We start from the raw sequence: 25,714 nt of genomic DNA on the forward strand, positions 1-25,714 counted from the left end.
GAGTAACAAATTTCTCACCCACTATTTCTCTCTCTCTGCGAGCCACCCATTATCTCTCTCGTGTACATCATATCGCGAACCCCTCTCTCCCCTTCTCCCTCTTCTACGAGCCACCAACATAAACCACTAAATGAGACTCATCGTGACTCACCATGAACGACACCATTGCAGAGAGATACACTATGAGCCAGACCTTTCACGACACCAGAAGAGACAACTCACTGTGACAAAGAGTCCTCTAGCTTCCACCACAGACGACGAACTAAATCGCGTAAGGGCATCACTATGATGAATCAACCACTATGACAAGGGCACCATTGTTGCAATTGCTCCACTACCACACACTTTTTCTGGGAAGAAGAAGCCTCCACTATTACCTCCTATTATTGGATTAGCCTGAACTCTAATAATGTTTTCCTCAAAATTTTATTAGATATTGTAATGACTAAATTCTATTGGATTGAAGATGAGCTACCTCTTTCATTTGCAATATGTTGATATTTCTGGATTAGGAAAGTTAAAAGAAAGAAGGAGAGAAAAGGAAGATGAACCAAATTGTGATATTTACTAACAGAATTTATCGACAGATTTTCTTTCGGTAATTACCGATGAATTTTTCTCCTAATTACTGATGGATTTTTCTGTCAGTATCTAGCGACGAATATAAAATTCCATCAGTAAGTATTACCAACAGCACTATTACCAACGATTTTGGCTCGTTAGAAATCCATCAATTTTGGTCATCGATAATACTTGTTTTTCTTGTAATGACATCACAACAACCGGTATTTCATACTCTTCATTAATGACTTCTCTAGAATAATATGGACCTATTTCTTAAAGGAAAAGTCAAAATTGTTTGGAATATTCAATAAATTCAAGGCCCTTGTCAAGAAGCAAAGTGAGAAACATTTAAAAGTACTTAATAGGGATCGTGGAAAGGAGTAGACACCTCGTAAGTTTGAAATTTTTTTGCAAAGATGAAGGCATAGAGCGATAACTCATAGTATCATATTCTTGGAAGTCCCACATTGACTATAGATAAGGCTAATTTATAGTATATAAGTGGGTGCAAAACTAACCTTACATGTCAAATTTTTGGGGTTGATTTAGAGTTAAAGTCCACTTCTTAACGTGATATCAAAAGCCTAAGGTTCTTTTGAAAAAAAAAATTATGTCGCCTCTACCACTACACTCGCCGCTGTCAGTGGCTTACAAGCTGGTTTTATAGGGTTGAGTTAGGTTTAATGTCCATTTCCTAACACATATTCTCCACAACGAGATGTTGTCTCAAAGAGAAAGAATTGCACTATCATCCATATGGCAAGATCAATGTTAAAAGGAAAATATGCCTAACACTTTTTGGGTAGAAGGAGTCTACACTGTAGTTTACATTCTAAATAGATGTCCAAAAGCAGTCCAAGACAACACTCTTATTGAAACTTGTAGTGAAAGAAAGCCTTTAGCTAAACACCTACGAGTATTTGGATATATCTACTACATATATGTTCTTGATCAAAGGAAGCACAAGCTTGAAAACAAGACTATACAAGGAATATTCTTGGGATACATTACTCAATCAAAAAAGCTACAGTGTCTACGATCTTCAAACAAAGAAGATAACTATTAGTAGAGACAATGAAGTAGATTAAAGTGCTACTTGGAACTAGGAAGAAGATAACAATATACGTGCTTCAGAATCTCTTGCAACTCCAACATCAATTCAAGAACAAGAAGAATCATCACATGAATTTACTCCAAGACATGTAAGATCTTTCGTAGACATATATGAATATTGCAACTTGGCCATAGTAGATTTGCAAGTTTTGAAGAGACCGCAAAACAAGTAGAATGGGTCAAGGCAATGGAGGAAGAAGATTAAATTGCGGATATTTTCACAAAGGCGTTACTAAGACAAAGGTTTGAAGTATTAGTGCTATGCTTGGAGTTACCAAATTTGCATCAAGGAGGAATATTAAAGTGTAATGCAAATTCTAGAACAATATAGAAAAAGCTAAGATTGAATTATTGAAATGTAATGCAAATTCTAGAATATTGTAGAAAAACTTAAGATAGGAGGAAAAAATAAAGAACATTCTACATAGGTAAAAATCTAGAACATTCAACATAAGTAGTGGCTAACATTTTCTATAATAATCTATGGTCTATATTTACCCATGTACATTACCATTTGATGTAAGATAACATCTATGAAAACACACAATACAAAACAACTACAAAATGTACTTCTTTCAACTACTACGTACTTTCACGTTCTACTTATTCCCACATTTTCTCTATCTCATAATTTATTCCTTTCACAACCTTATTACTAGCAAAGTCGTAAACTTATATTTGGTCAACTACAAACATTTACTTATTTATGCCAATACATACCTTGTCTGCACTATTTCTTTCAGTCTCAAAAATCTTCTCCATAACTGGACACTCGCTTATGACAAGACTTTTCAACTTCTTCAAACTTCTAGCCATAGACAATGAACATAGATGTGTTAATTTATCACAATCTTTCACAACTAATTTTATCAAGTTTTGAAAAATGAAAGTTGACGAGTTTTGGTCACTCCATATCTTATGGATCTTGAGTGAGGATAAATTCAAGGTCTCTAAGTTTGGAATTTCAACCTACAAACACATATATACATGATTAATATATTTATAACAATTGAACTAATTATTTAAAATTATCGAAAAAAATGGAATTTCATACCAGTTCACCAAAGAGAGGAGGTTCCTCATCACTCTGTTTATCTTCTTCACTCGTAAGATCTTTGTGACCCATAATTGTAGTTTGAGCCTTTGTTAGATGCGGCCAGCAAAATTTATCCACTTTGGTATAAAATGATGAAAGTAATGGTAATAATCGGAGTGTCAAAGTGTGCAACTTAAGAAACTCAACCTTTCCGTAATGCTTTGGAATTTGAAGGATCTCCTTTAAAGATTTACATTCAGAAACTTCAATTATCTCTAGACTAGAAAGAAATATATCCATGTAAGAATTACATTCAGAAATATCACATGTTTGCGAACCAATAGGAAACATAATCATGTCAAGGGAGTAGAGATTCTTCAATCGGTGACACATCTCAACCTTGATGATTCGTAATTTGGCAAATGACACAACTGTAACTGGACCATAACATATCATGTCTAACTTCCCCAGATTGTAGAGACGAAGAGATTCCAAATTGGGAAAAACATTCACATAATTACACAATTTTGTTGAATTGACATATTTGAAGTCATTGTTATTTATGATGGATAAGTGTTTCAGATCTTGAAATCCATCTATATTCAAATCATTGACAACTTCTCGAACACCATTTGTCTTTCCCAACAACAAAGTTTGTACTGTTTTAAACAACAATTTTATGTTTTCGTGGGAATGAATGATAGTGTTATCCTTTAGTTGCACTGCTAAAACTCTGAATGTTTCATGCTTATTGAGCATCTTAAATTCTCCAAGAGAAAAGAAATCAAAGTCACCAATCACAATATTGTAATCTCTTAACTTGTCAAAGAACAAGTGATTGGGGAAATTTGAAACACATGGGATGCTTAACTCCACCACTTTCAATTGATGTAAATTCTTTAACTCGGAAAGAAACAAATCTTGACCTTTGTTTGTCTCTCTTTCCACCAACATTTTGATCAAGCTTTCTCTTATATATAGCTCTTCCAAACATGTTAGACTTGATATAACATTAGGTGGAATAATCTTCAGTTCAGAACAATCACTGATGTCTAGCATTCGTAACTTATCCAAGCATTGCAACTCAATCGGCAAACTTTTAAGTATAGATCCAGAGAAGCTGAGAATTCTCAATTTTTTCAGCTTTCCTATTATAGAAAGGTTGCAATCTAAAGTACATCGCTGCAAACAAAGCATTCTGAGTTTTGATAGGTATTGAATTGAAGATGGTAAGTTTGATACACAAAAACCAGTCATTATTAGAACTCTCAGATTTTTCATTCTTCTAAAAAAACTCTTGGGTATTTTCAAATATGGATCATTAGTGTCGATCTGGAAAAGTTTAAGTTGAGGACAATTTATGACTTCAAGCCCATCAATGATATCACTATTGCACATAAAAATGGAAGTGCACTTTTCGAGTTCGGGCCAATCATCTAGTTTTCCATTTCTCAAATTAAAAGTATTGTGATACTTATGTGCTATAGACAAAGCAGTGTCTCGAACCATGTCATGCATGTTGAAATGATTATTAGAACTTTCGTCCAACAATAAGCCAGAGTCTTTTAGCTTTTGGATTGATGTCTTAATTTTTTCTCGAGCTTCCCAAAGCGAGGAGACTCCTTCAAGTATACCTAAACCAAAAGAATACTTCACTAAGTCCATGATTAATGCCCGACGACCCATTTGAGCACAAAGTAAGAAAATAGACTTGATTTCTTCATTTTCAAGATGCTCATAACTCATCTTCACTGAAATATCCATAGATGTCCCCTCACCCACCAATTCATGCTTTTTATGTCTTTTTATTGTTGCTTCCCACACTGACTCACTCTTGTTTCTTAATGCCCTTGCAACTACAACTATTGCCATGGGTAATCCTTCACAATACTTCTTCACAATTTCTTGTTTAGAGCTAGGCATTTCATTATGTATTCCAGTCAACTTTTGAAACAACATCAAAGCATCCTTATCATCTAATTCCCTTACACAAAAAGTTGACTTTACATCCATTTCAGCACACAACACATTTTTATATCGTGAAGTTAGTAAAATCTTGCACCCCTTGTGACCACCGGGGGTGTTTTCTTTTTTTAACACTTTGCTACTAGGATCATTGTTACTATCTTTATTATCCGGCTTTTGGCGATTAAAATCTTCATCATCATCATAATCTTCAACTGGAATCCCTAACTTATTTAGGTCTAATTTGTGCCACAGGTCATCCAAGATTAAAAGGATGTTCCCTTTTTCTTTCTTTAACCTCCTTCGTAGACAGTCAGCTCTCACATTTTCACCTTCCCCTTCCAATCTTAATCCTAAGACGTAGGCAATTTCTTCCTGAATTTTATGTGGATTGGGGTCAGCTGTTATCTCTACTTTAACAACCACATCAAACAACTTTTTCTCTTTAGCCTTCCTTGCAATTTCTTTGACTAAAGTGCTCTTACCAACACCCCCTCTCCCATACAATCCAATCATTCTCACCGCAGAATCTTGAAGTTGGATCATTACTTTTTCTATTATGGATTTTATAGAACTAAATTCTACAAAACCACAATTAGACAATGTGGCATCATTAGATGTTACATTTTGCCTATAGAAAACTTCATCAAGCTCAGGGGACTCACCAATTAGCCTTTTAACATCCTCTTTCATCTTATGTGCTTGTCTTCCTAACCTGTGTCTGTTCCATAAGTACGGAAACACAAAACAATTGGGTGATCGGGCTCTTGTGTGACCATCATCGTTCTTAAACACCTCTATTGTGGTCTCGATTTCACTCACTTTTCGATCCCATTCAATAACCTTTCCTTCAATGTTGTTTAGATTTTTCTCAGCCTCGTCACGTTGATGATTTATCCTTTCTTTTTCTAATGCAAGATCCTTAACATTATCTTTTAATTCAACGACATTGTTATTGTAATTGACAATGTAAGTCACCTGTCGAACACCATGTTTCCATACAAAATCAATCAGTCCTTCGACAACTTTGCCAAAAGGCCCCAAAAAGTCCATCTCCAAATATTGTTTATCTTGTACAAGAACGAATTACATCTATTTCCTAACAAACATAAAGTTGAAACATATCAGTCAATAACTAATTAAGAAAAGAGGATATTGTTTAATCAATTAAAAAATCATATGCACATGTACTAAAGTAAAAGTAATCAATGTTGTGTTAAAATTTATAAAGGCGTGCTAAATTTTTAAGAATGGAAAAAATATTGGTTAGAAAAGCAATAGATTGTTACTTTAAAATAGTATTTTTGATAATAAAAAAAGTGTTGCAAATTTAAAAGGACTATGTGAGTGATACACTTATTTGATTTTTTTTAGAAGACTCTAAAAGAATTTAGATTTTGTAATTTCAATTTTTAGGTGTTTATGAAGTAAGAGTGTAAAATGTAATTTTATAAATTTATAAGATTTGATATAACTTTATTGAGTTATAAAACTTTAAAAAATTACGTGATTACATGTTTGAACAAAATAGAAAAACCAAGAGAACTTTTTTTCAGTCTTTTAATAAATGATTAGTTTTTAGTTCATGTTTTATTATATTAATTAATGTATTACTATGATTATCATTTTATTCCTCCTATTGAGTTTTAATAATAAGCTTTAATTACGGTTTATATTATCTTGAAATATTAAAAATATTATGCGTATACTATAGTTCAGTTGGAAACTTTTCAGAATTACATTATTTATAAGGAAACTAATTCTGCTGTACAAATGAATATTTTACCTTCAATAAATAAAGAATATATTGTGTGTAAGAGGGAGACATATAGGAGATCGTAAGAATAAATAAAGACTACTTTCCATGATTATTTTCCTTATTATGTTTGTAATGTTTTCAAATTAAACAAGCATGCATAATTGGAATTTTATGGCTTTGGAGATGAGATGTATGTCTATAAATTATAGGTTTAATTGATTCGGAGATCCCTATTTCTGCAGATTCGTGTCAATTAGGTCCTCGTATTTTGAAATAGCTCAATTGAGTTCCTATTTATGTGGAATTGAATCAATAAAATCTCTACCGTTAAATTCTGTGGACGGCGTTAAATGTGTTGTCTAGTGGCATGGTGAGGTGACATTTCATAAGCACGTAGCACATAAAAAGGTCATTACGTGGAGTTAAATGATTTTAAATTAAAAAAAATTTCTTTGGACTATTTAATAAAAACACGAACGTTAACCATCATCTTCCTCTTCACAGTCACTGCAATTTCATCACCGAAAGCTGCAGCACAACCCTCTCCATTTTCGTCTACAAATAATAAACCTCCTTGGTATAATGCAAAGTGATGATATGATTTTCATCATCAGGAGAACCAGAGATCAACATGTATTTAGTCCAACTTGGACCATCATTCACGGGAATACATCTCTCTTTGTAAATAGACTCCGCCACCATTTCTCTTTGCATGTCGAGGTGAACGAGCTCATCGATGGTCGAATCAAGAGCAGATCCTCCTTCTTTGCCAACAACTTCACCTCCGGAATGACATGAATCCCCTAACCATTCCTCAGATCCAGAGAGTACATGTGTCGAATCGCGTCATCGATCGCCTCTCTTTCCACAAAACGCACAGATCAAAGATCCTCCGGAGTCACCGTCCGCCGCTACAGCTTGCGCGTGTCCACCTCCTCGAGTCCCATCGCCTTCCTTGCCACCGTGAACAGATAGTTCCTCGCCGTCGTGTGAGAGCTGGGAAACGATGGATCTAAGATGGAAGGACAACGGCGGAGACGATAACAAGTCCTCTACCTCCTGTGGCGGCTTCTAGTGCATGCCTTTGGCGTGGAGCTTCTGGAGGTGGCGTCGTTGCTGCTCTTCCAGACCGACAAAGGTCACACCACCAAAACCTGCCTGAACGACAAGATCTACGACTGTAATTGACTCCGATTTGGGATCCCGCCATGGAAGCACTGCCAGCGGCGAACCTTGGAATGGTTTTGCGACAGTGGTTGAATCACACAAAAGCTTCCCCATTATGATAGATGAATGTGTGTGGATACTGATTTCGTCTCTTTCACTTCACCTCTCATTCCTTTTCTTCTCCCTTATTGTTTGTAAAATTTAAATTATGACACAAGAGAAAGCTTTAAAACTACAGACGTGGTTGAATAAAAGCAAAGAGAAAGGAAAGATAATTTATGGGTTGTGAAAATAAACATTTAGAGGTTGAGGAGGTTGTGAAAATAAACATTTTCCCCTCATTACCCTCACGAAAGCTTGCAGAACTGTCCAAAGTGCCATTCATCGAATTCCCTCTCTATCCATTAGTAAAGCTCCCCTTGAAAGCCAATTCCTCAGATCTAGCAGTAGTTAATGCCACGCCATACGTACCCGAGATGCACAAAAATGTCCAAGAGATTGCGGAAGAGATCGAATTGGAGAATAAGAGGGTTGTTTGTGTTGGGGTAAATTAGAGAGTGGTGGAGGAGAGAGAAAGGGTCTCACATGATTTATGAAATAAAGGCCTTTTATCCGATTTCGGAAATATGCTCACCGTCAACTCAATGGTTGACAATCTTCCGTGGCAAGCGATGATGGTTGGATTGGGGGATGGGTGTTGATGTAGATGTTGAAGAGGTGGGTGTGGGAGGGTGAGAGAAGGTTTCCCAGGAAGGGGAGAAGATGAGGTTGGAGTTGGTGAGGATGAGGAAGGGGAGAAGGTTTCCACTCTTTATTGTGACACGTGTTATTAAATGTCAGCTCACCATGCCACAAGGCAAAAAACTTAACGTCGTCCACAAGAATTAACGGCAAGGACATTATTGACTCAATTTTACATAGAAAAGGGTCCAATTGAGCTTTTTCAAAATACGAGAACCTAATTGACACAAATATGCACAGATAAGGACCTCTGAAATGATTAAACCTAAATTATAAGTGTCTAATTTACACACAATATAGCTAAACAAGTAGCCATACAAGAAAGTGATTCTACAAAAATATAAAATTTTAGCAGGGTTTATTTTCAATCTCTAGAAAAATACATTTTCTGCAATTACGAAAACCGTTGAGAAAAGTAGCATTGGTAAGTAATTATCAATAATTTTTCACTAATCTTTGCGATTTCCCAGGGTTTTACGCAAACCACCAATATTTGCAAAGGTTTAGTGGAAACTGTCATTATTTACAAAAGTTTTGAGAAATCATTGAAACTAACGAGAGTTTTGAAAGTGCCGCTACTTAGAGGAGTTTGGAAAACCATAGATACCATCTAGGATTCCAAAACTATCGGAAATGCAAATCAGATTAAATTTTTTTGTATTATTTAATTTATTTGAATATGATAAAGTTACTTTAATAAACAAAACATACAAACAAATCATTTAATTTGAAACTAAAATTAAATATTATATAAAATAAACGATAAATATATTTATACAACTCATTGTTGAACGTAGAATAATAACATTATTAGTAAACAATAAAGAAAAATATGTCCAATAACAATGATTAATTTTGTTTTTTTTAATTACATCAATTCATACACTTCCTTGATCTAGACACTTACCGATAATTTGATAAAGAAACTGCCAAAAATATATTTCTTAAAAGAAAAAACCTTAACTACGGTTTTGTTTTAAAACCTCCGAAAAATTATTATAAAAAAAAACTCATTTGGGGTTTTGTACCAAAGAACTGGGACGTCGTAGCTAGACTCAAAATAAGAATACCATTTAGGGTCCGGTGTCAACGAAAAAATCAATGAAAATGAACAACCAGGTGTATATTGTATCGCTCGAAGAAGAAGAAAGAGAGTCAATCAACTCTTACAACTGATAAAGTGTAATGCAAATTTTAGAAGAATGTAGAAGCTCCTTAGATAGAAGAATTGAAATGTAATATAAGTTCTAGAATATTGTAGAAAAGCCAAAGATAGGAAGAAAAATCAAGAATATTCTATATAGCTAAAAATCTTGAACATTCCACATAAGTTGTGGCTAATATGTTCTAGAATAATCTATAGGTCTATAAATACCCATGAACTCTATCATTTGATGCAAGATGTAGACAACATCTACCATTTGTAAGAAACCAACATCTACAACAACAAAGACAACTACAACACTTCTTCCAACTACTACTTCTACATTCTACTATCTCTACATTTTCTCTACCACATCAACTACTCATTTCACAACCTTAAAATACTAATAGTGGTACCAGAGCTACGTTCGGTAATCTACTAGGCGTAGATAAAATTTTCAACTACCTCAAACAAAACTATAACTCATTCTACTACTTCTAAATATATTCTCAACACATGGCTACTATTAATCAAACATCATCAATTCCAGTACCTATTTTCAAAGGAGAAAATTATGATTTTTGGAGTGTCAAAATGAAGACATTCTTCCTCTCTCAAGATTTATAGGATATCATAGAAGAGGGATTCACTATTCCAGAAGACACCTCTACTATTACTGCAGCTCAAAAGAAGGAGTTGAAAGAAAACAAGCAGAAGGATTCAAGAGCTTTATTTGTTCTTCAACAAGCAGTTGATGACACAATGTTTCCAAGGATAAGTGCAAAACAAGCTTGGAACACAATACAAGAGGAGCTTCAAGGAAGTGACGAGGTACTCAATGTTAAACTTCATTCTCTAAGATAAGAGTTTGAATTATTAAGAATGAAAGAATCTGATACCATTAAAGACTACTATTCGAGAATAAAAGAAATAGTTAGTCAGATGAGAGCCTATGGGGAAAATATTCTTGACAAAAAGATCGTTGAGAAAATTTTAATTTCTATTCCCCAAAAATATGATGCAATCGCAACTGCGATTGAACAGACAAAAGATTTGGCTACATTGTCAGTCACACAACTAATGGACTCTCTTGAAGCTTATGAAAAAATATTGAAAAGGCATGAAGAAGACTCGGTTGAAAATGCCTTTCAATCAAAACTAAAATTACGGTCTCAGAATAAAGAATATAAAGGAAATAAAAGTATAGGAGAAATTTATAGAAATAAAGAAAATTCTAGAAACTTCTCTATTATTCGTCAAGAAAAATATCCTCCATGTGGCATATGTAAAAAGCCAAGTCACTTGGAAAAAGATTGTTGGCATCATGGAAAACCTCAATGCCACTATTGCAAGAAATTTGGTCAAGTAGAAAAGTATTGTCGTAATAAAAATAAGCATCAAGCAAACTTTGCAGAAGAAGATAATCAAGAGAAACTCTTATTCTACGACAATCAAGAATCTCCTGGTAGAGAAGGAAGTTGGTACTTGGATAGTGGATGCAGCAATCACATGGCGAAAGATCAAAGCATCTTCAAAGACATTGATAAATTTGTCAATGTCAAAGTTCGGCTAAAAAATGGCACCACAGTGGAGTCTCTATGCAAAGGAACTGTCATGGTGGAGACAAAGAAAGGTACAAAATTCATCAAGGATGTTTTACTAGTTCCCAATCTTAAAGAAAATCTTTTAAGTATTGACCAAATGATGGAGAATGGATATTCTCTTCATTTTGAGAAAGATACATGCAAAATTTATGATAGTAAAATGATAGAAATTGGCCAAGTAAAAATGGAGAAGAGAAATAGAAGCTTTCCTATAAGCTTCAAACCTGGAACTAATATTGCCATGAAGGTAGAAGTTGATGACTCATGGCTTTGGCATAGGAGATTTGGCCATTTCACACATGCCTTAAAGCTTCTATATAAGAAAAACATGATGAGAGATCTTCCATGCTTAAAGGAGAATAATGAATCATGTGAAGGATGTCTTTACCATTCTCGACAGACAAAGCATGGAGAGCAAAAGACTTATTAGAGTTGATTCATACTGATGTTTGTGAACCAATGAGGACGCCTTCACATCACAACAACAGGTATTTTATCCTCTTCATTGATGATTTCTCTAGAATGACATGGGTCTATTTTTTAAAGGCAAAGTCAGAAGTCTTTGGAGTATTCAAGAAACTCAAGGCCCTTGTTGAGAAGCAAAGTGGAAAACAGATAAAAGTGTACTTAGAAGTGATCGTGGCAAGGAGTACACATCTCGCGAGTTTGACAAATTCTAAGAAGATGAATGCATAGAGCGACAACTTATAGTTGCATATACTCCACAACAAAATGATGTGTCAGAGAGAAAGAATCACAAAGTTATGGAGATGGCAAGGTCAATGCTAAAAGAGAAAAACATGCCTAACACTTTTTGGGCTGTAGACTACAGTTTACAATCTAAATAGATGTCCAACTAAGGCAATCCAAGACAAGACTCCTATTGAAGCTTGGAGTGGAAGAAAGCCATCAGCTAAACACCTACGAGTATTTGGATCTATCTTCTACATACATGTTCCTGATCAAAAGAGGCACAAGCTTGAAGATAAGACTATACGAGGAATATTCTTGGGATATAGCACACAACAAAAAGACTATCGAGTCTACAACCTACAAACAAAAAAGCTCATCATCAGTCGAGATGTTGAAGTTGATGAAAATGCTTCTTGGAATTGGGAAGAAGAGAAAGTTGTTAAAAGCAACATTCTACTTCCCGTACAGCAATCTCAAGAAGAAACTCAAGAAGAGGCAGAAAATTTAGGTACGCTTTCTCCAGCTCCACAACAAGATTCTTCACCTGAATCTAGTCCAAGAAGAGTAAGATCTTTGGTAAACATATATGAAACTTGCAATATGGTCATGATTAAGCCTAACTGTTATGAAGAAGCCTCAAAGCAAGAACTATGGTTAAGGCAATGGAGGAAGAAGATCAAATTGAAGACATGTTACCAATACCAAGATTAGAACTACTACGCACTATGCTGGGAGTTACCGAATTTGCATTAAGGGGAGTGATAAAGTGTAATGCAAATTTTAGAAGAATGTAGAAGCTCCTTAAATAGAAGAATTGAAATGTAATATAAGTTCTAGAATATTGTAGAAAAACCAAAGATAGGAAGAAAAATCAAGAATATTCTACATAGCTAAAAATCTTGAACATTCCACATAAGTTGTGGCTAATATGTTCTAGAATAATCTATGGGTTTATAAATACCCATGAACTCTATCATTTGATGCAAGATGTAGACAACATCTACCATTTGTAAGAAGCCAACATTTACAACAACAAGGACAACTACAACACTTCTTCCAACTACTACTTTTACATTCTACTATCTCTACATTTTCTCTACCACATCAACTACTCCTTTCACAACCTTAAAATACTAACAACAACTGCAAAATGCTGCATCTAGAGGCCAAAATTTTCAGACGAAGAATCATCAATAGAAAACTTGGATATATTATCATCTTCGTCAGAATGTTCGTTTGTAAGTGATCGTGATCAACAAATGGTGAAAGGGACATCGGGGGATCACAAGATATATTAGTCAGGGGAGATCGCCGACAAAAAAAATTGTACGCCAGGCAAACAAGGAAACGGTGGAAGCCCAACAATCAAACCAAGTCTCGATGGCAAACATAAATGGTATAGGCCTAATGGAACTGCAAAATTTAGGTTGGACAGATTTCTAGCTTCCCAAGAGTGGTTACAAGATATGTATGTATATAAAGTGTAGAAGGGTTTGAGCTTCCAAAGCCTCTATTAGTAATACATAATTCTCTATTTTATTAAAAAAAAATTCTTTTAAAAATTGTACATTAATCTTATATAGTTTCTAATTGTTAGAATTATTGGTTATTGTGTATGAGTTGTGTTCAAGTATGTTCCAACTAAGAGTGAGTTGGAAAGGAGTGTGATTAGTTACTTTGTTTTCTATAAATGTAAGTGTAGAGGTGTTTAAGACCTCAAGTAATACATATTCTTGTATTCTATTTTAACACTAATTAAAGCTATTTTTTTTATTTGTATATCCTTCTGTATATAACCTTTTGAAGGGTGCATTAAGTTCAAGATCGGAGAAGATAGTAAGGATTTAGCTTAAGATATTGACTTATTTTTGAATTGTTTCTCTGTTTATGTTTGTCAATTGATTGAATTAATTTTGTTGATATTAAGTTGTAGCATACTAAACAAAATGTACAGTATGAGTGTAAACGTAACTTAATGCAATGGATGTTAATTATTGTTCACACTGAAATTGAAAGAAGTTTGGATTAAGTAATTGAAAAAGTAGATTAATTCTAGAAGCTAAATATAGCTTAAAAACATTTTGCAAACTTTTCATGAGAGGTGATCAAATGGTTTAGTGATCTTTCGATGGTGAAAAGGGTTTCAATAGCTTTTTGCAAGTTACTTCTAAATGTTAACAAAAAAAATCTAGTACAATTGTGATAAATGAGGCATTAAGCTGTTTAATTTTTATATTGGCTTACCTGTTAAGTTTAATTTTTAGGCTTGATTATTATTTTGTCCTCTAATTTTTTAAGTTGATTTAATTTGGTTTTTTTAATTTTTTTATTTGATTTAGTCATCCTACTTCTTTTTAAACAGTTCAATTTATTTCCTTTCTTAATATTTGAGTAAACGTCAAGCAATGATTTGTCATTGTGAAATGCAAACGTCACAGAAATGCTAAATTTGGAATGCAATTGGAGAGGAGAAAACATAATTTTTGTTCAGTGTCCTTTTACCCAATCCCTTAAGGTTGTTTCATCTTTGTATTGTTTATACATGCTAAATTATATCAAGGGTCATTCGTCTTCATCTTGCTCATTTATGATTAGGTGTATTTTGTATGGTAAGTAGATTAAATATTTAAGGTTATAGGATTTTACTTTAAGTGATGAAAAAGTTTAGTTGTATTATGTAATATTGTAAAATGAAAATTTTTAATTATTAAAAATTTTGAATTATTGACATCTGCCAATATTTTCCACTATTTTCTACTATTTGAATTACAAATATAATAATATGGGATATGGCAAAAATTAATTAAGTTATAACATAATATTATATAAATAGAAAATAATACTTAATATTTACATCATAAAATATTATATTTTAAAAGTTTCACTAATCAATAAATTATTATAGTAAGGTTGGATGAGAGTATTTTACTATTATCAATGTGAGCCAAAAAAAATTAAAAATAAAAAATTAATTTTTTATTTTATTAAATTAAACTTAATTAAAATTAAAATTAATTTATATTTTATCAATTAAATATAATTAAAATTAAATTTTAATTTATGTTTAATTTAATTTATTATATTTTATATATTTTTTTTAATTTTACTTAAATTTTATTTTAAAAATTTATAAAATATATTTTTTTAAATATTCACATATGTCAATAGGTAAAATATTAATGGTGAAATAGTTACAGATATTAAAAAGACAGATACATGAACGGGTAACAGATGAATAACAAAGTGACTATTTTTGTAATGGATCGAGTAGTAGATAATATCCTATCCGAAGCGTTGCAATCTCTAATAAGTTATTTTCTCGTCGTCACTTCCAACTTACATAAATCTTTTTGGCTTGACGACTTTAACTCTCCTTCAAATAGATAATCATCTTATAATAAAAAGAATCGATTAACAAATTAAAAAAAATTGAAATCGGTAAATATGACAATTGTTTTGGGTCGGTGAAATTTTTTAATATTGTTATATAAATTAATAGACACTTTCTTTTCTATTTGTATTAAGTGGTAAAAATCTATAGAGTATGCGTTCTTTTTAATTTCAATTACGATATTTTAGTTTTTTAATATTATTATTATTGTTATTATATTAATATTGATTTAATTGTAGTTTGACTGAAACATTGAATCTTAATATGATGACCAATCCAGTTTTTAATACAATCAAAATGATTTAATATTCTATTTTATGTTTAAATGAAATGATTAAATGATTAATATTATTTCATATTAACTAAATTTTACACTAACCGTGACCATAATTCAGCCAAAAACAGCTTGTATCATTTGAGCAATGGATCCATTAAAAGACATATATAGAGTAAGTGGTAATATAAAAATCTTACCTTGAGTGTGAGACAAACTAGAATAAGAAAGCTGTTATTGATCACCATCAAACGCTCCATTTTCCATTTCTTTTCTCCTTTTTGTGTTTTCTTTCCCTTTCTGAATATTCCCGTCGTTTAGAACTGCTGCTGTGTGTGTAAAAGTTAATTATTTCAACTATAACGACATGCTTAACCCGCATGCTACATAAGTATTTGGGTTTATGATTTGAGCAATGGATCCATCAAAAGAGGTGAAGTGTTTAGGATCTAACCTTGAGTGTGAGAAAGACTGAGAATACGAAACCTCTGATTCATCACCATCAACCATTTTCCATTTCTTTTCTTTTTTATATGCGTCTGCCCCACCCTTACTGAATATTCCCCTCGTTTACAACTTACTGCTGCTCACCCTTGACAGATCCAAAAAATTGTAAGTAATATCCATCTTTGTATGGGTCAATTTTTTTAATTAAAAACTTAAAAAAAAAGAGTCGATATATAGATCGATGGATTGATGTATATATATATATATATATATATATATATATATATATATATATAAGCTACAAAAAAGCTGTTAAAAATAAACAAAAAAAAACAGAGTAGCTTTCAGTTACAATAGTTTGTTTTGTGTATAAATAATCTTTGTATCATACTTTCAAAAACTGAATAAAATTTTGAGAGTTATACAGCTTACCTGAATGTCTCTGTGAGCTTTTGATCGGTTGAATCGGTGTGTGGTGTTGCTCCGTGGTGGTGGTAACCTCAGGAAGAGGGTTGAAACCCTAATAGAGCGTCTGGGTGTTTCTTTCTCTCACTGCATCTCGAAACTTCTCTCAATTTGAAACACTTCTCTCATTAGCACTGCCTGTTTTCTTTAATAAGGAAAAAGTAATAGTCTGGGTGGTTTTACATTTCTACCCTTTATTCTAATAAAAGCTCTGTTATTGGAATTCGATTACCTTATGCTGTGATTTGCCTAAAGTTGCCACTGTTCCAAATCGTAACACCGAGCAATACTGCAAGAGAATACTGAGAGCATACGAAAAAGAGGAGAATGATATTTTGGTTGAGCGATGCAGTTTATCTATTTGTAAATGTTTGCGTAAGTAATTAATTATTTAGAACAAGAAATGAGGAAGATGATTATAAGACAGAGAGAAACCTGAACTTCAAATGGAAAAGTATCAAGTTCTCAAGAGTGTTTACTTGACCATCCTGAGGGTAACTGAACCAGTCAGAGACTCTGAATAAAGCTTCAAAGAGAGCACTGATAATGGGAGAAAAATAATAGTACACTATCCTCCTCCTATCATTTGCTTCGTTTCTAAATATACCAAATGCATTCATGTATCTAACTATTTCATTAATTAATTTCCGTTCATATTACTATATATATATATATATATATATATATATAGGAAAATGATACTTGAACAACCATTTTTTACAACATTTAGACACGCGCACACGTGTCAAAATCTGAGTGGTCCAGTTGGAAAAATTAAATAAAAATGGACCACTCAGATTTTGACACGTGTGCGCGTGTCTAAATGTTGTCAAAAATGGTTGTTCAAGTGTCATTTTCCATATATATATATATATATATATATATATGAATATGACAACATCATCATAAATGTTTCCAAAATTATCTCCTAGGCTTGCAATGCTATTTGTTTATGTACCAACTATAATTAACACTAAAATTAAAGAGTAAGCTTTAGAAAAAAAAAACAAGATAGTATACTATTCAAACTCATGAACAACTTATACATTTACGGGGCAAACAATAAAAAAATTAATTTTCTTAATTAAAATCGATTCATCAATGCATATATATAATTCAACACTTTCTCATAATAAACATTCATAAATTTATGAAAATTATAAACTAAGATTATTAAACATATAAATACTTTTAAACCAGGTTAATATATGTTTAACGAACATGTGAGTATCACTTGAATGAGATTATCTTGCTTAAACAATATTATAAAAAAAATCATGATTACTCTTGATTCCCCCATACTTAGACACCATGTGATAAGCTATATCACTTAAGGTTCATAGCAGTGCTTGACTGATATTCATAGCTCTGAAACCTAGTAATTATTCCAATGTCTCACTTAAAATACTAGAATTTTACCACTTGAACAATAAAATGTTTCACTCAAAATCAATGAAAAAACTAAATTTAATCAACTAAGTCCAATTACAATTTCATTAATAATTATTTTCATACTCAAATAAAACCTCAGTTACAAATCAAGTTAGTTTTTCCTATTGGATAGTTACTTGTAGAAAAGAATAGTTGATTAAAAAAAATACTAAAATCCTAGTTAAACATTAGCGAATCCAAAATTAAAAAATAAACTAATTAAAAGAATAACTTTTATCAACTAATAGAACTAGCAAAAAGATTAAGCATTTACAGAATAGTAAACTGACCAATGTTAGAGCAAATTTTACAATTGCACTAAATTAGAAATTGCTTGGATACAAATGTTCCAAAACATATATTCTACTCCACAGTATAATCTCATTTTAGTATATATGAAAAATGGATTACAAATTTAAAAAAAAAAAAGTGGAGAAAATTAAGTGATTGAGACACGTGCTAATAGAACACAGATATAGAAAAAAAATTAAAGAAAAAGAAGAAAGAGACAAGTGAAGAAAAGAAGAGACCAGGAAAGAAAAGAAGAAAAAGAAAGAAAAAAAAGAGTTACTAGCCAAAAGGCCTTTTATCTCGGATTTTCCTTTATTTAATTTTAAAGTCATAAACAAATATTTTAATTAGATTTATATTATGAATGATATTTATTAATGAAATTGATTAATTGTTGAAAACTGAAACTTCAAAAAGTTATTGAATATTTACAAGAAAATGCAATTGAATTTTGTTTCGTTTTATGAGAGTGAAAAGGTAGACGGGCAGAGGCTCCAATCCAACAAGTTACGTAGCTTTGAAATTGAATTTCCTGAAGCATTGGACAGTGACAACACGTGCTTCATTTATTATTATTAATTTTTTTCTGATGGCAATAATTGCAGCGATAGCATTGTTTGTTCCTCTTCACCATTATTGAGATTTTTTTACCCAAACAGCTATGACCCATTCAAATCCAACCACGTTCCCTCTTCATTGTTTGTTTTTTTCTTTGCACGTTTTAAAAGTTTTGTTTTGTTAGTACAATGTGATGACGATGTGACTGACTCTTTTACTTGTGAGGGTGAAAACGTACACAAAACATTGACTCCACAACCTTTCGCATTATATTCTCACCCAATTATGTACCTTGCAATTAATAGTTACCTTCTTTTCACACACTCCTATAATAAATAAATAATACTTCAAGTGCATTTATTTAAATATAAAAACATTACAATTAAAATAAACGTAAGTTTAAAATTTTGAAATATATGCTTATCTAAATCTAATAATAATAAATATAACAACTAAAATATGAAAAACTTTAATTATTATCTTTAAAATAAGTGTTTTGCGAAAAAAACATTTATGCATGTGATGAATTAAAAAATTTAATATTAAAATTTAAACATTTATAACAAACAAATAAAAATAGAAAATAAAATTATAAAATTTTATAACTGATAAAATGTAAATTTTTGATATATACATTTAAGTAATCAAAATGTTAGAAAGTGAATTCATATTTTAAAATTTTGTAAATAATAAAAATAATTAATAAAAATTAAATTATTTAATTACATATTTTAAATTTGGTAGCTTAAAAATAAATAATAAAAACAATTTAATTGATAAAACAAAATATTTTAAAATTAAAAAAAAAATAACATATGGTCTTAAACTATAAATATATAATATTACTAGAGTTATTTTAAAAAATAATTATACTAACAAAATATATATGAATCAATTATAGACAAATTATTAGACTAAGATCATGAAAAATTAATATTTTTCATAAAAAGACTTCAACACTTCTCTTTTATTTGTTCTCACTAATAAGATGATTATTTTAAAAGAAATAAACTAACATACAAGATATAACAAAAGAGATAACAAATAAATTTATGTTCAAAAAAGTTTTCATAAGAATTGAATTCATATAAGATATAATCTAAACATGAATTAAATATAATAGATAATATAGATATACATAAATAACTCACATTATACTCAATTATCCAGATACATGTTTTTGACATTGGCTTTCAATGTATGTGTCTACTTATGATAGTATTTATACTCTGCAAAGTCATAAATAAATGGATTATCACCCTATAAACTCATAAAAAAATGAGTTATCACCCTGCAGAGTCATAAACAAAGTGGTTGTCACTCTACATAGTCATAAACAAAGTGGTTATCACCCTACAGAATCATAAACAAAGGAGTTATCACCATACAAAGTTATAAACAAAAGAGTTATTATCCTACTATTCATCAAGTTAGTCCTCTTTGTGCCTAAGACCAAAACAACCCAATGACTAGGACCTCCTCCCATTCTCTTTCTCATCGCATTCCTCTATGTATGAGTTGAAAGGTCGATAATATATTAGGATACATCCTTAAATAATCTCCAATGTCAATGCATACACAATCACATCATTACGAAAAATCTCTCCTTGAAATTCTCACAACATCGACACCACACATATTGAGAACCTTGTTTTCAATCCATAATACATATTAAACATATACATTACATCCATAATAATGCATTTTAAGCAAATCAAAGCAAAATGAAAATCACAACATATACACCGACGCTCAAAAGTGATACTCAATGCAAGACATCTCATAAAAGAGAGCGCTTAACGATAGACTTTGCGTTCAGCGCCAAACCTTTTGCAAAAGGTGACACTCAATGATAGTCCTGACACTCAGCATCATTTTTCTCACAAAATGTTTCGCTCACTAACACTATATGTTGCTCAGTTACATGGAATTAACTTTTTCCATACCTATAGTGAAAAGTGACATTTAGCAGTGCCTGCCTCCGCTCAGCGTGAAAGCATTCACAAATATATGTGCTCAGCAGTACAAACATGACGCTCAACGGTCTGAAGCTAAAAATGCTCTCAGACCTGCATAAGGAACTATCACTCAGTTCCAACTCATCACTTCTTAACGCTATACCAGAAAATAACAGATTCAATTATGTGATTTGGGGAAAAAGGGACCTGATCAAATTGGTATTTCCTACTTAGTACTTGGTTCAAAAATAATTTTCAATGTTGGAATGCATACTAACTTGTTCAAATGATCAAATCCTAAGTTGGTGAAATTTAACAAAAATTCGTACAAAGTAAACAACACATAAACATTGTATCATATTCAAATTTCAACAACGCAAACACCAAATAAGCAATTTAACATACTCACATAAACTAGAAATGTAATTTACCATATTCATCACATTTATAACTTTTTAACAAAGTAAGTAGTTTTTCTTACCTGACCAATATCTCATAAGACCCTAATCAACGAAACTTCTCCCAACTTGTAGATGCATTATGTATCCATAAAATCATTACAAGAATGATAAGGATATATCATTATGATAATGAGACTCATATTGATGGAAGCGGCTCCAATCTTGAAGACTTGAGCGGCTTCTGGGTTCAGAAGTGGCAGCGGAATGAAGAAATGGTTGGTGAAAATAGTGCACTCAAGCTGTTTGTGAAATTGTTTGGAGCGGTTTGGATGTGTGTGTGTAGATTCTCTAACTCAGGAGGCCTTCTAAGAGGGAAGGAAGCTAGAGGATGAGTGTTCTAAAGTGGCACAATGCAATGAACTCGAAGAAGTAGTGGTTGGATTCAATTCAGCAGCATTTCACTATATCAATTCAAGTTCCCCTTCACAAAGGATTGAAGCTCTCTTTTATAGATGAAGAGAAGCTCTAAAACGTGCAGGTAAAGCTACAATTTACAACGTGCATGAAGCTAAGAGAGACTTGCATGAGAAGCTTTACAGCTGGCTGCATGTTTCACGTGGGAAGCATTGAAAATGTGCTTCAAAGAAGAGAAGTTGCACTGGTGGCTGTGTTTCACATGGGAAATATTGAAAATGTGCTTCAAAGAGGAGAAGTTATATGGCTGGCTGCAAAATGCACTCTTCTTTGTCTCCTTTGTGCTCGTTTGCTTGACAAGCTTCCTAGGATGTGTAGGCATACTTCCCAGCCTTATTAGTGACCTACAAAAACAAGGTAAATGTATTTAGGTAAAGAGAACATTCTAAGACTTAGAAAGAAAAGATCATTTTGTTCAACTTCCCTTTCTTAGTCTTAAGTTGATACTTCTTTGGATGAGAAGTCCCTAAAGGGGTTGCCATCATTCCCTCCCTCTTTAAAAACGATTTGTCCTCAAATCGGGAAGAAAGAAAGAAGCACAACTTTGGTTTTTATTTTCCACCTGGGTCAAAAATATATCTAAAAAAATAGCAACAATTAGTATGAGGAAAAGGATGTATGCTAGGATAAGAAGATAAGATGAAGGCCTTTTGACAAAAATTTTATTAGAAGAAGTATTGGCCTTTAATTTATTTTTGGTTTCACTTTGTTTGGAACATTCCCCATGTTGAAATGTAGAAACAAAGTGATATTTTTGAGAAGAAGAATTAAGGTATTTACCTAGGAATGAAGAAGTTAACAACATGCATACCTTTGTCTCCTTCGTCTTTTCTTGAGAAGGTTGTTTTTCCAACCTTTTTTCTTCTTTTCTTTCTTTTTCAATATTTATTTTTATTTTGATTTCATCCTCTTTCACTTGTTCGGGTGTAAGAGAAATCAATGTGATTTTATTTCCTTTGTGGAGAAAATTTATTTTGTTGTTATAACCATCATGAATGGAGTTATGATCATATTTCCATGGCCTACCAAGTAACACATGTCCAGCATCCATTGGAACAACATCACATAAAATGTTTTCTTCTTAGTTGCCAATGGATATTGGTATGGTTACTTGTGTGTTGACTACTATTTCTTCATCCTCTTTTATCCACTGAAGCTTAAAGGCTTGGGATGAGGAATAATAGGTAAGGCCAACTTGCTCACACTCTAGAACCACAACAATTGCAAGAAGAACCACTATCCACAACTTGCTCTCTCTCTTTCTCTCTTTCTTTTCCTCTCTCTCTCTTTCTCTTTTTCTCTTTCTTTTTCTTGAGGTTCGACATACCTCGCTGGACTACCCTCCCTCTTAGGATCTTTCCTATACATGGAGGTGGTAGGGGAAGTCCTTTTAGTGGAAGCTTTTCTTCTATTTTTCTCTTCTACTCTTACACATAGCTGAAAAAAATCATTGAGATCTAGGTAAGGTAAAAGCTCTACCTTATCACGGATCACATAGTTAAGGCCGCTTTGGAATCTAACTATGGTGAATTTCTCTTCTTTGATCCCAGCTCGTAACATGAGTAATTCCAATTTCTGTTGGAGTCGATGGAGCTTGTCCATGATCTCCCTTGCATAGTAAGCTGAAACATGTCGTCGATGCAAGGCGGCTTTTAGCTCATTCCAGTACTGTATGGTATAACAATCATATGAATGGGTGACCAATCGGGTTTCTACTATAACATTAAATGCTAAATGTACTGGCTGAGCCTTTTAAACAAATAACTCATTTCTTAAGAAAAGTACGTTAAGCATAACAACTCAGTACTTTTGAGGTTTAGGTTTACGATTTAGTTGAAATTAAGATTAAACTAAAACTTCAAAACAGATAGAAAATTCCTAAATTTAAGGAAATAAAACATTTTTAAAAATGAAAATAATTTTATTTTAGATTATTCGTAATGTTAACATCTTTAAAATTAATAAAATGTTTATTTTTCACGTACCATCAACATAAAGCACATAAACATAAAAAAACGTGCTATTATTAACTTTTAAAAAAGCATGTTTAGTTTTAGTAGTTTCTATTTTTGTGTTTATTTTTTCTCAATTTTCAAATTTTATGTTTCTCGTTTTAGTTTATGAGGTGAGGCTATGTTTTTTTGTCCAAATAATCTTTTAATTCCAAACTTAAGGCACAAGTCCCCTTGCCTTGTTCGGTCTGATCGGATGCCACCTATAGAAAGCACTCTTTACGCTTAAGTCAGTGTCCTTCTGAATAACATGGCAATAAAATGTTTAGCCAAAATAAAAAAAGTACCTGAATATCAAACCTATATTTATAAACTCTCGTGATGGGCTTCTGATTAGGGTTGACCCAATTGCGGCCCATACACTAATAATCTGACTTAAGATCGGCCCAATTATTAACTTATTCTCACTAGTTAATTTTATTTGTGGTCCGATCGGTTGGCTTACTGACCGTTTCGTTGTTGGATAGATGATCGCTCGATCCTTGATTAATCGGGCGATCATATAATACACAAGCTCCCTAAACTCGAGCACATCTTCCGGTTGAAGAGGTGAGTAGGGGTTTGTTGTCGGCGATTAAGATATTGTGCATGTTAGGATGGGACGAGGTTTCTTCATGTCGCTTGTTCAGGGATAGTTACTCATGTGGTCAGTTATCGTAGCGGCTACAAGGAACTGTAACCAGTGTAAGTGGGACACGTGGATCCTTAGGATTCATGCATTCGTTCGAAACGAAAGCTTTAAATGTGAAGAGATCCGTTATTTGAAATTATGTAAAGATAAATATATTTTTTTTATTTTTTTAATAATAATTGATTGAACTAAATTTACATATATATTTTAATTTTTGTATTTTCATCAAATCTTATTCTTTTATCATGAAATTCTTATAAATATTATTTTTTTACTAAAATTCCAGTTAGATTCTAAATTTTCAGAACTTCAAGAATGACTTATTATATTTAAAGTCTTTTTTATTTTTTTTATGAGTTTTAAAATTGAAGCATATTTGTTAATTTTTGTGTTAAAAACTATATGGATTTGACTTTCTTTGATTAATTTAAATTTTTATAATTTGACTTATGAAATTATTAGAATCCACGTGTAATTTATATAAAGACGAAACGAACTTTAAACTCATACAATAAATTCATTTCCTGTTGTGTTCACTTGCTATAAGGTCTGGGACCAGCCAACCAATAATGCGTTAAAGTTGTAGTCATTATTGCCACCGTCTATACATTGTAGGGCTATATATGTTTGACACTTTTCCCCATTTATATTTTCATTTAACACTTTCAAAGATATTATTTTATTTTAAAATTTTATTTATATTTATTTTTATTCGTTAAAAATATTATTTTATTATTGAAAAGGTTGTAAAATAAATAAAAAAATGATGGGTGTGAAAAGATAATTTTTCATTATTATATTAGCTTCGCCAATGTAACTTTAACTTTTGGATTGTAATAAAACATTATTTATTAGTTTACAGAGACAAGCCAGGACCCAAACTGTGACAATACATTCGTTTTCTTCTCTCTCAACTGAGTCAATTATGAGAAGAAAGAATAAAAGAATATGGAATATCCCCAAAACATTTATTGTGTGTTGTTGAGATAATCCCAAAAATATATATTGTAATCTTATACAGAATTTTGTTTCTGCATATAAAAATCTTATGTACTGTCTCTGTCTAGTTAATGAGAAATACTATATTTCTTTCTATCCTTTAAATTTGTTACATCTATCTTGTACGTGTTTGTCCAAATTTCCAAATGATATCAAACCTAAGTCTAACATATGTGCTATGAAAGCAGTTATATATCATGAACTAACACTACAAAAATAATTAATTTTAAGAGGGGTTATTTACCGGCGGTTTTACAAACTCCGAATAATTCCTGCGGTTTATGTCTAAAACCGCAGGTATTTCTGGCGGTTATAACAAAACCACCCCTAAAATATAATTTTTTAATTTTTAGAATACTTACTAACCTATATCCCCTCCCTCGCTTTCAGTCATTAATTTCAGGAATATTCCATCTAATCTAATTCTCTAAAACTATTACTAAACCCTAACCTCCTTCTCCGCCTTCATCAAATTTTCCTCCAAACCCTTCACCGCACCACAATCTTCTCCTGCTTGGCTTCGTGTTCGTTTTCTCCTGCTCTCCTTCGTGTTCGTCTTCTCCTGCTTGGTTGAGCGTGGAGTTGGAGGCGTCCAG

At 32.1% G+C, this 25,714-nt stretch overlaps 1 protein-coding gene, 1 long non-coding RNA gene and 1 pseudogene across 2 annotated transcripts in view; all 3 read right to left on the reverse strand.

Moving 5' to 3' along the window:
- LOC124845698 (uncharacterized) overlaps positions 1 to 15,783 on the reverse strand; it is a 31,884-nt gene extending 16,101 nt beyond the window's left edge. The window contains exons 1-3 of the mRNA XM_088102079.1: positions 15,652 to 15,783; positions 2,732 to 5,777; positions 2,398 to 2,646 (exon numbers count right to left, since the gene is read on the reverse strand). Of these exons, the coding sequence (XP_087958205.1) occupies positions 2,398 to 2,646; positions 2,732 to 5,731 (3,249 nt within the window). The 5' untranslated portion in view covers positions 5,732 to 5,777; positions 15,652 to 15,783. The remainder of the gene's footprint in view (positions 1 to 2,397; positions 2,647 to 2,731; positions 5,778 to 15,651) is intronic.
- LOC148191350 (uncharacterized) overlaps positions 1 to 16,952 on the reverse strand; it is a 94,005-nt gene extending 77,053 nt beyond the window's left edge. The window contains exons 1-3 of the long non-coding RNA XR_015782819.1: positions 16,799 to 16,952; positions 16,596 to 16,665; positions 15,906 to 16,043 (exon numbers count right to left, since the gene is read on the reverse strand). This is a non-coding gene — a long non-coding RNA (uncharacterized LOC148191350). The remainder of the gene's footprint in view (positions 1 to 15,905; positions 16,044 to 16,595; positions 16,666 to 16,798) is intronic.
- LOC124827983 (uncharacterized) lies at positions 5,795 to 7,900 on the reverse strand (annotated as a pseudogene).
- Positions 16,953 to 25,714: the final 8,762 nt, after the last annotated feature.

The sequence above is a fragment of the Vigna umbellata genome, chromosome 11, assembly GCF_029865625.1.
Source record: "Vigna umbellata cultivar VRB3 chromosome 11, Vumbellata_1.0, whole genome shotgun sequence".
In the NCBI taxonomy this organism is placed as follows: domain Eukaryota; kingdom Viridiplantae; phylum Streptophyta; class Magnoliopsida; order Fabales; family Fabaceae; genus Vigna; species Vigna umbellata.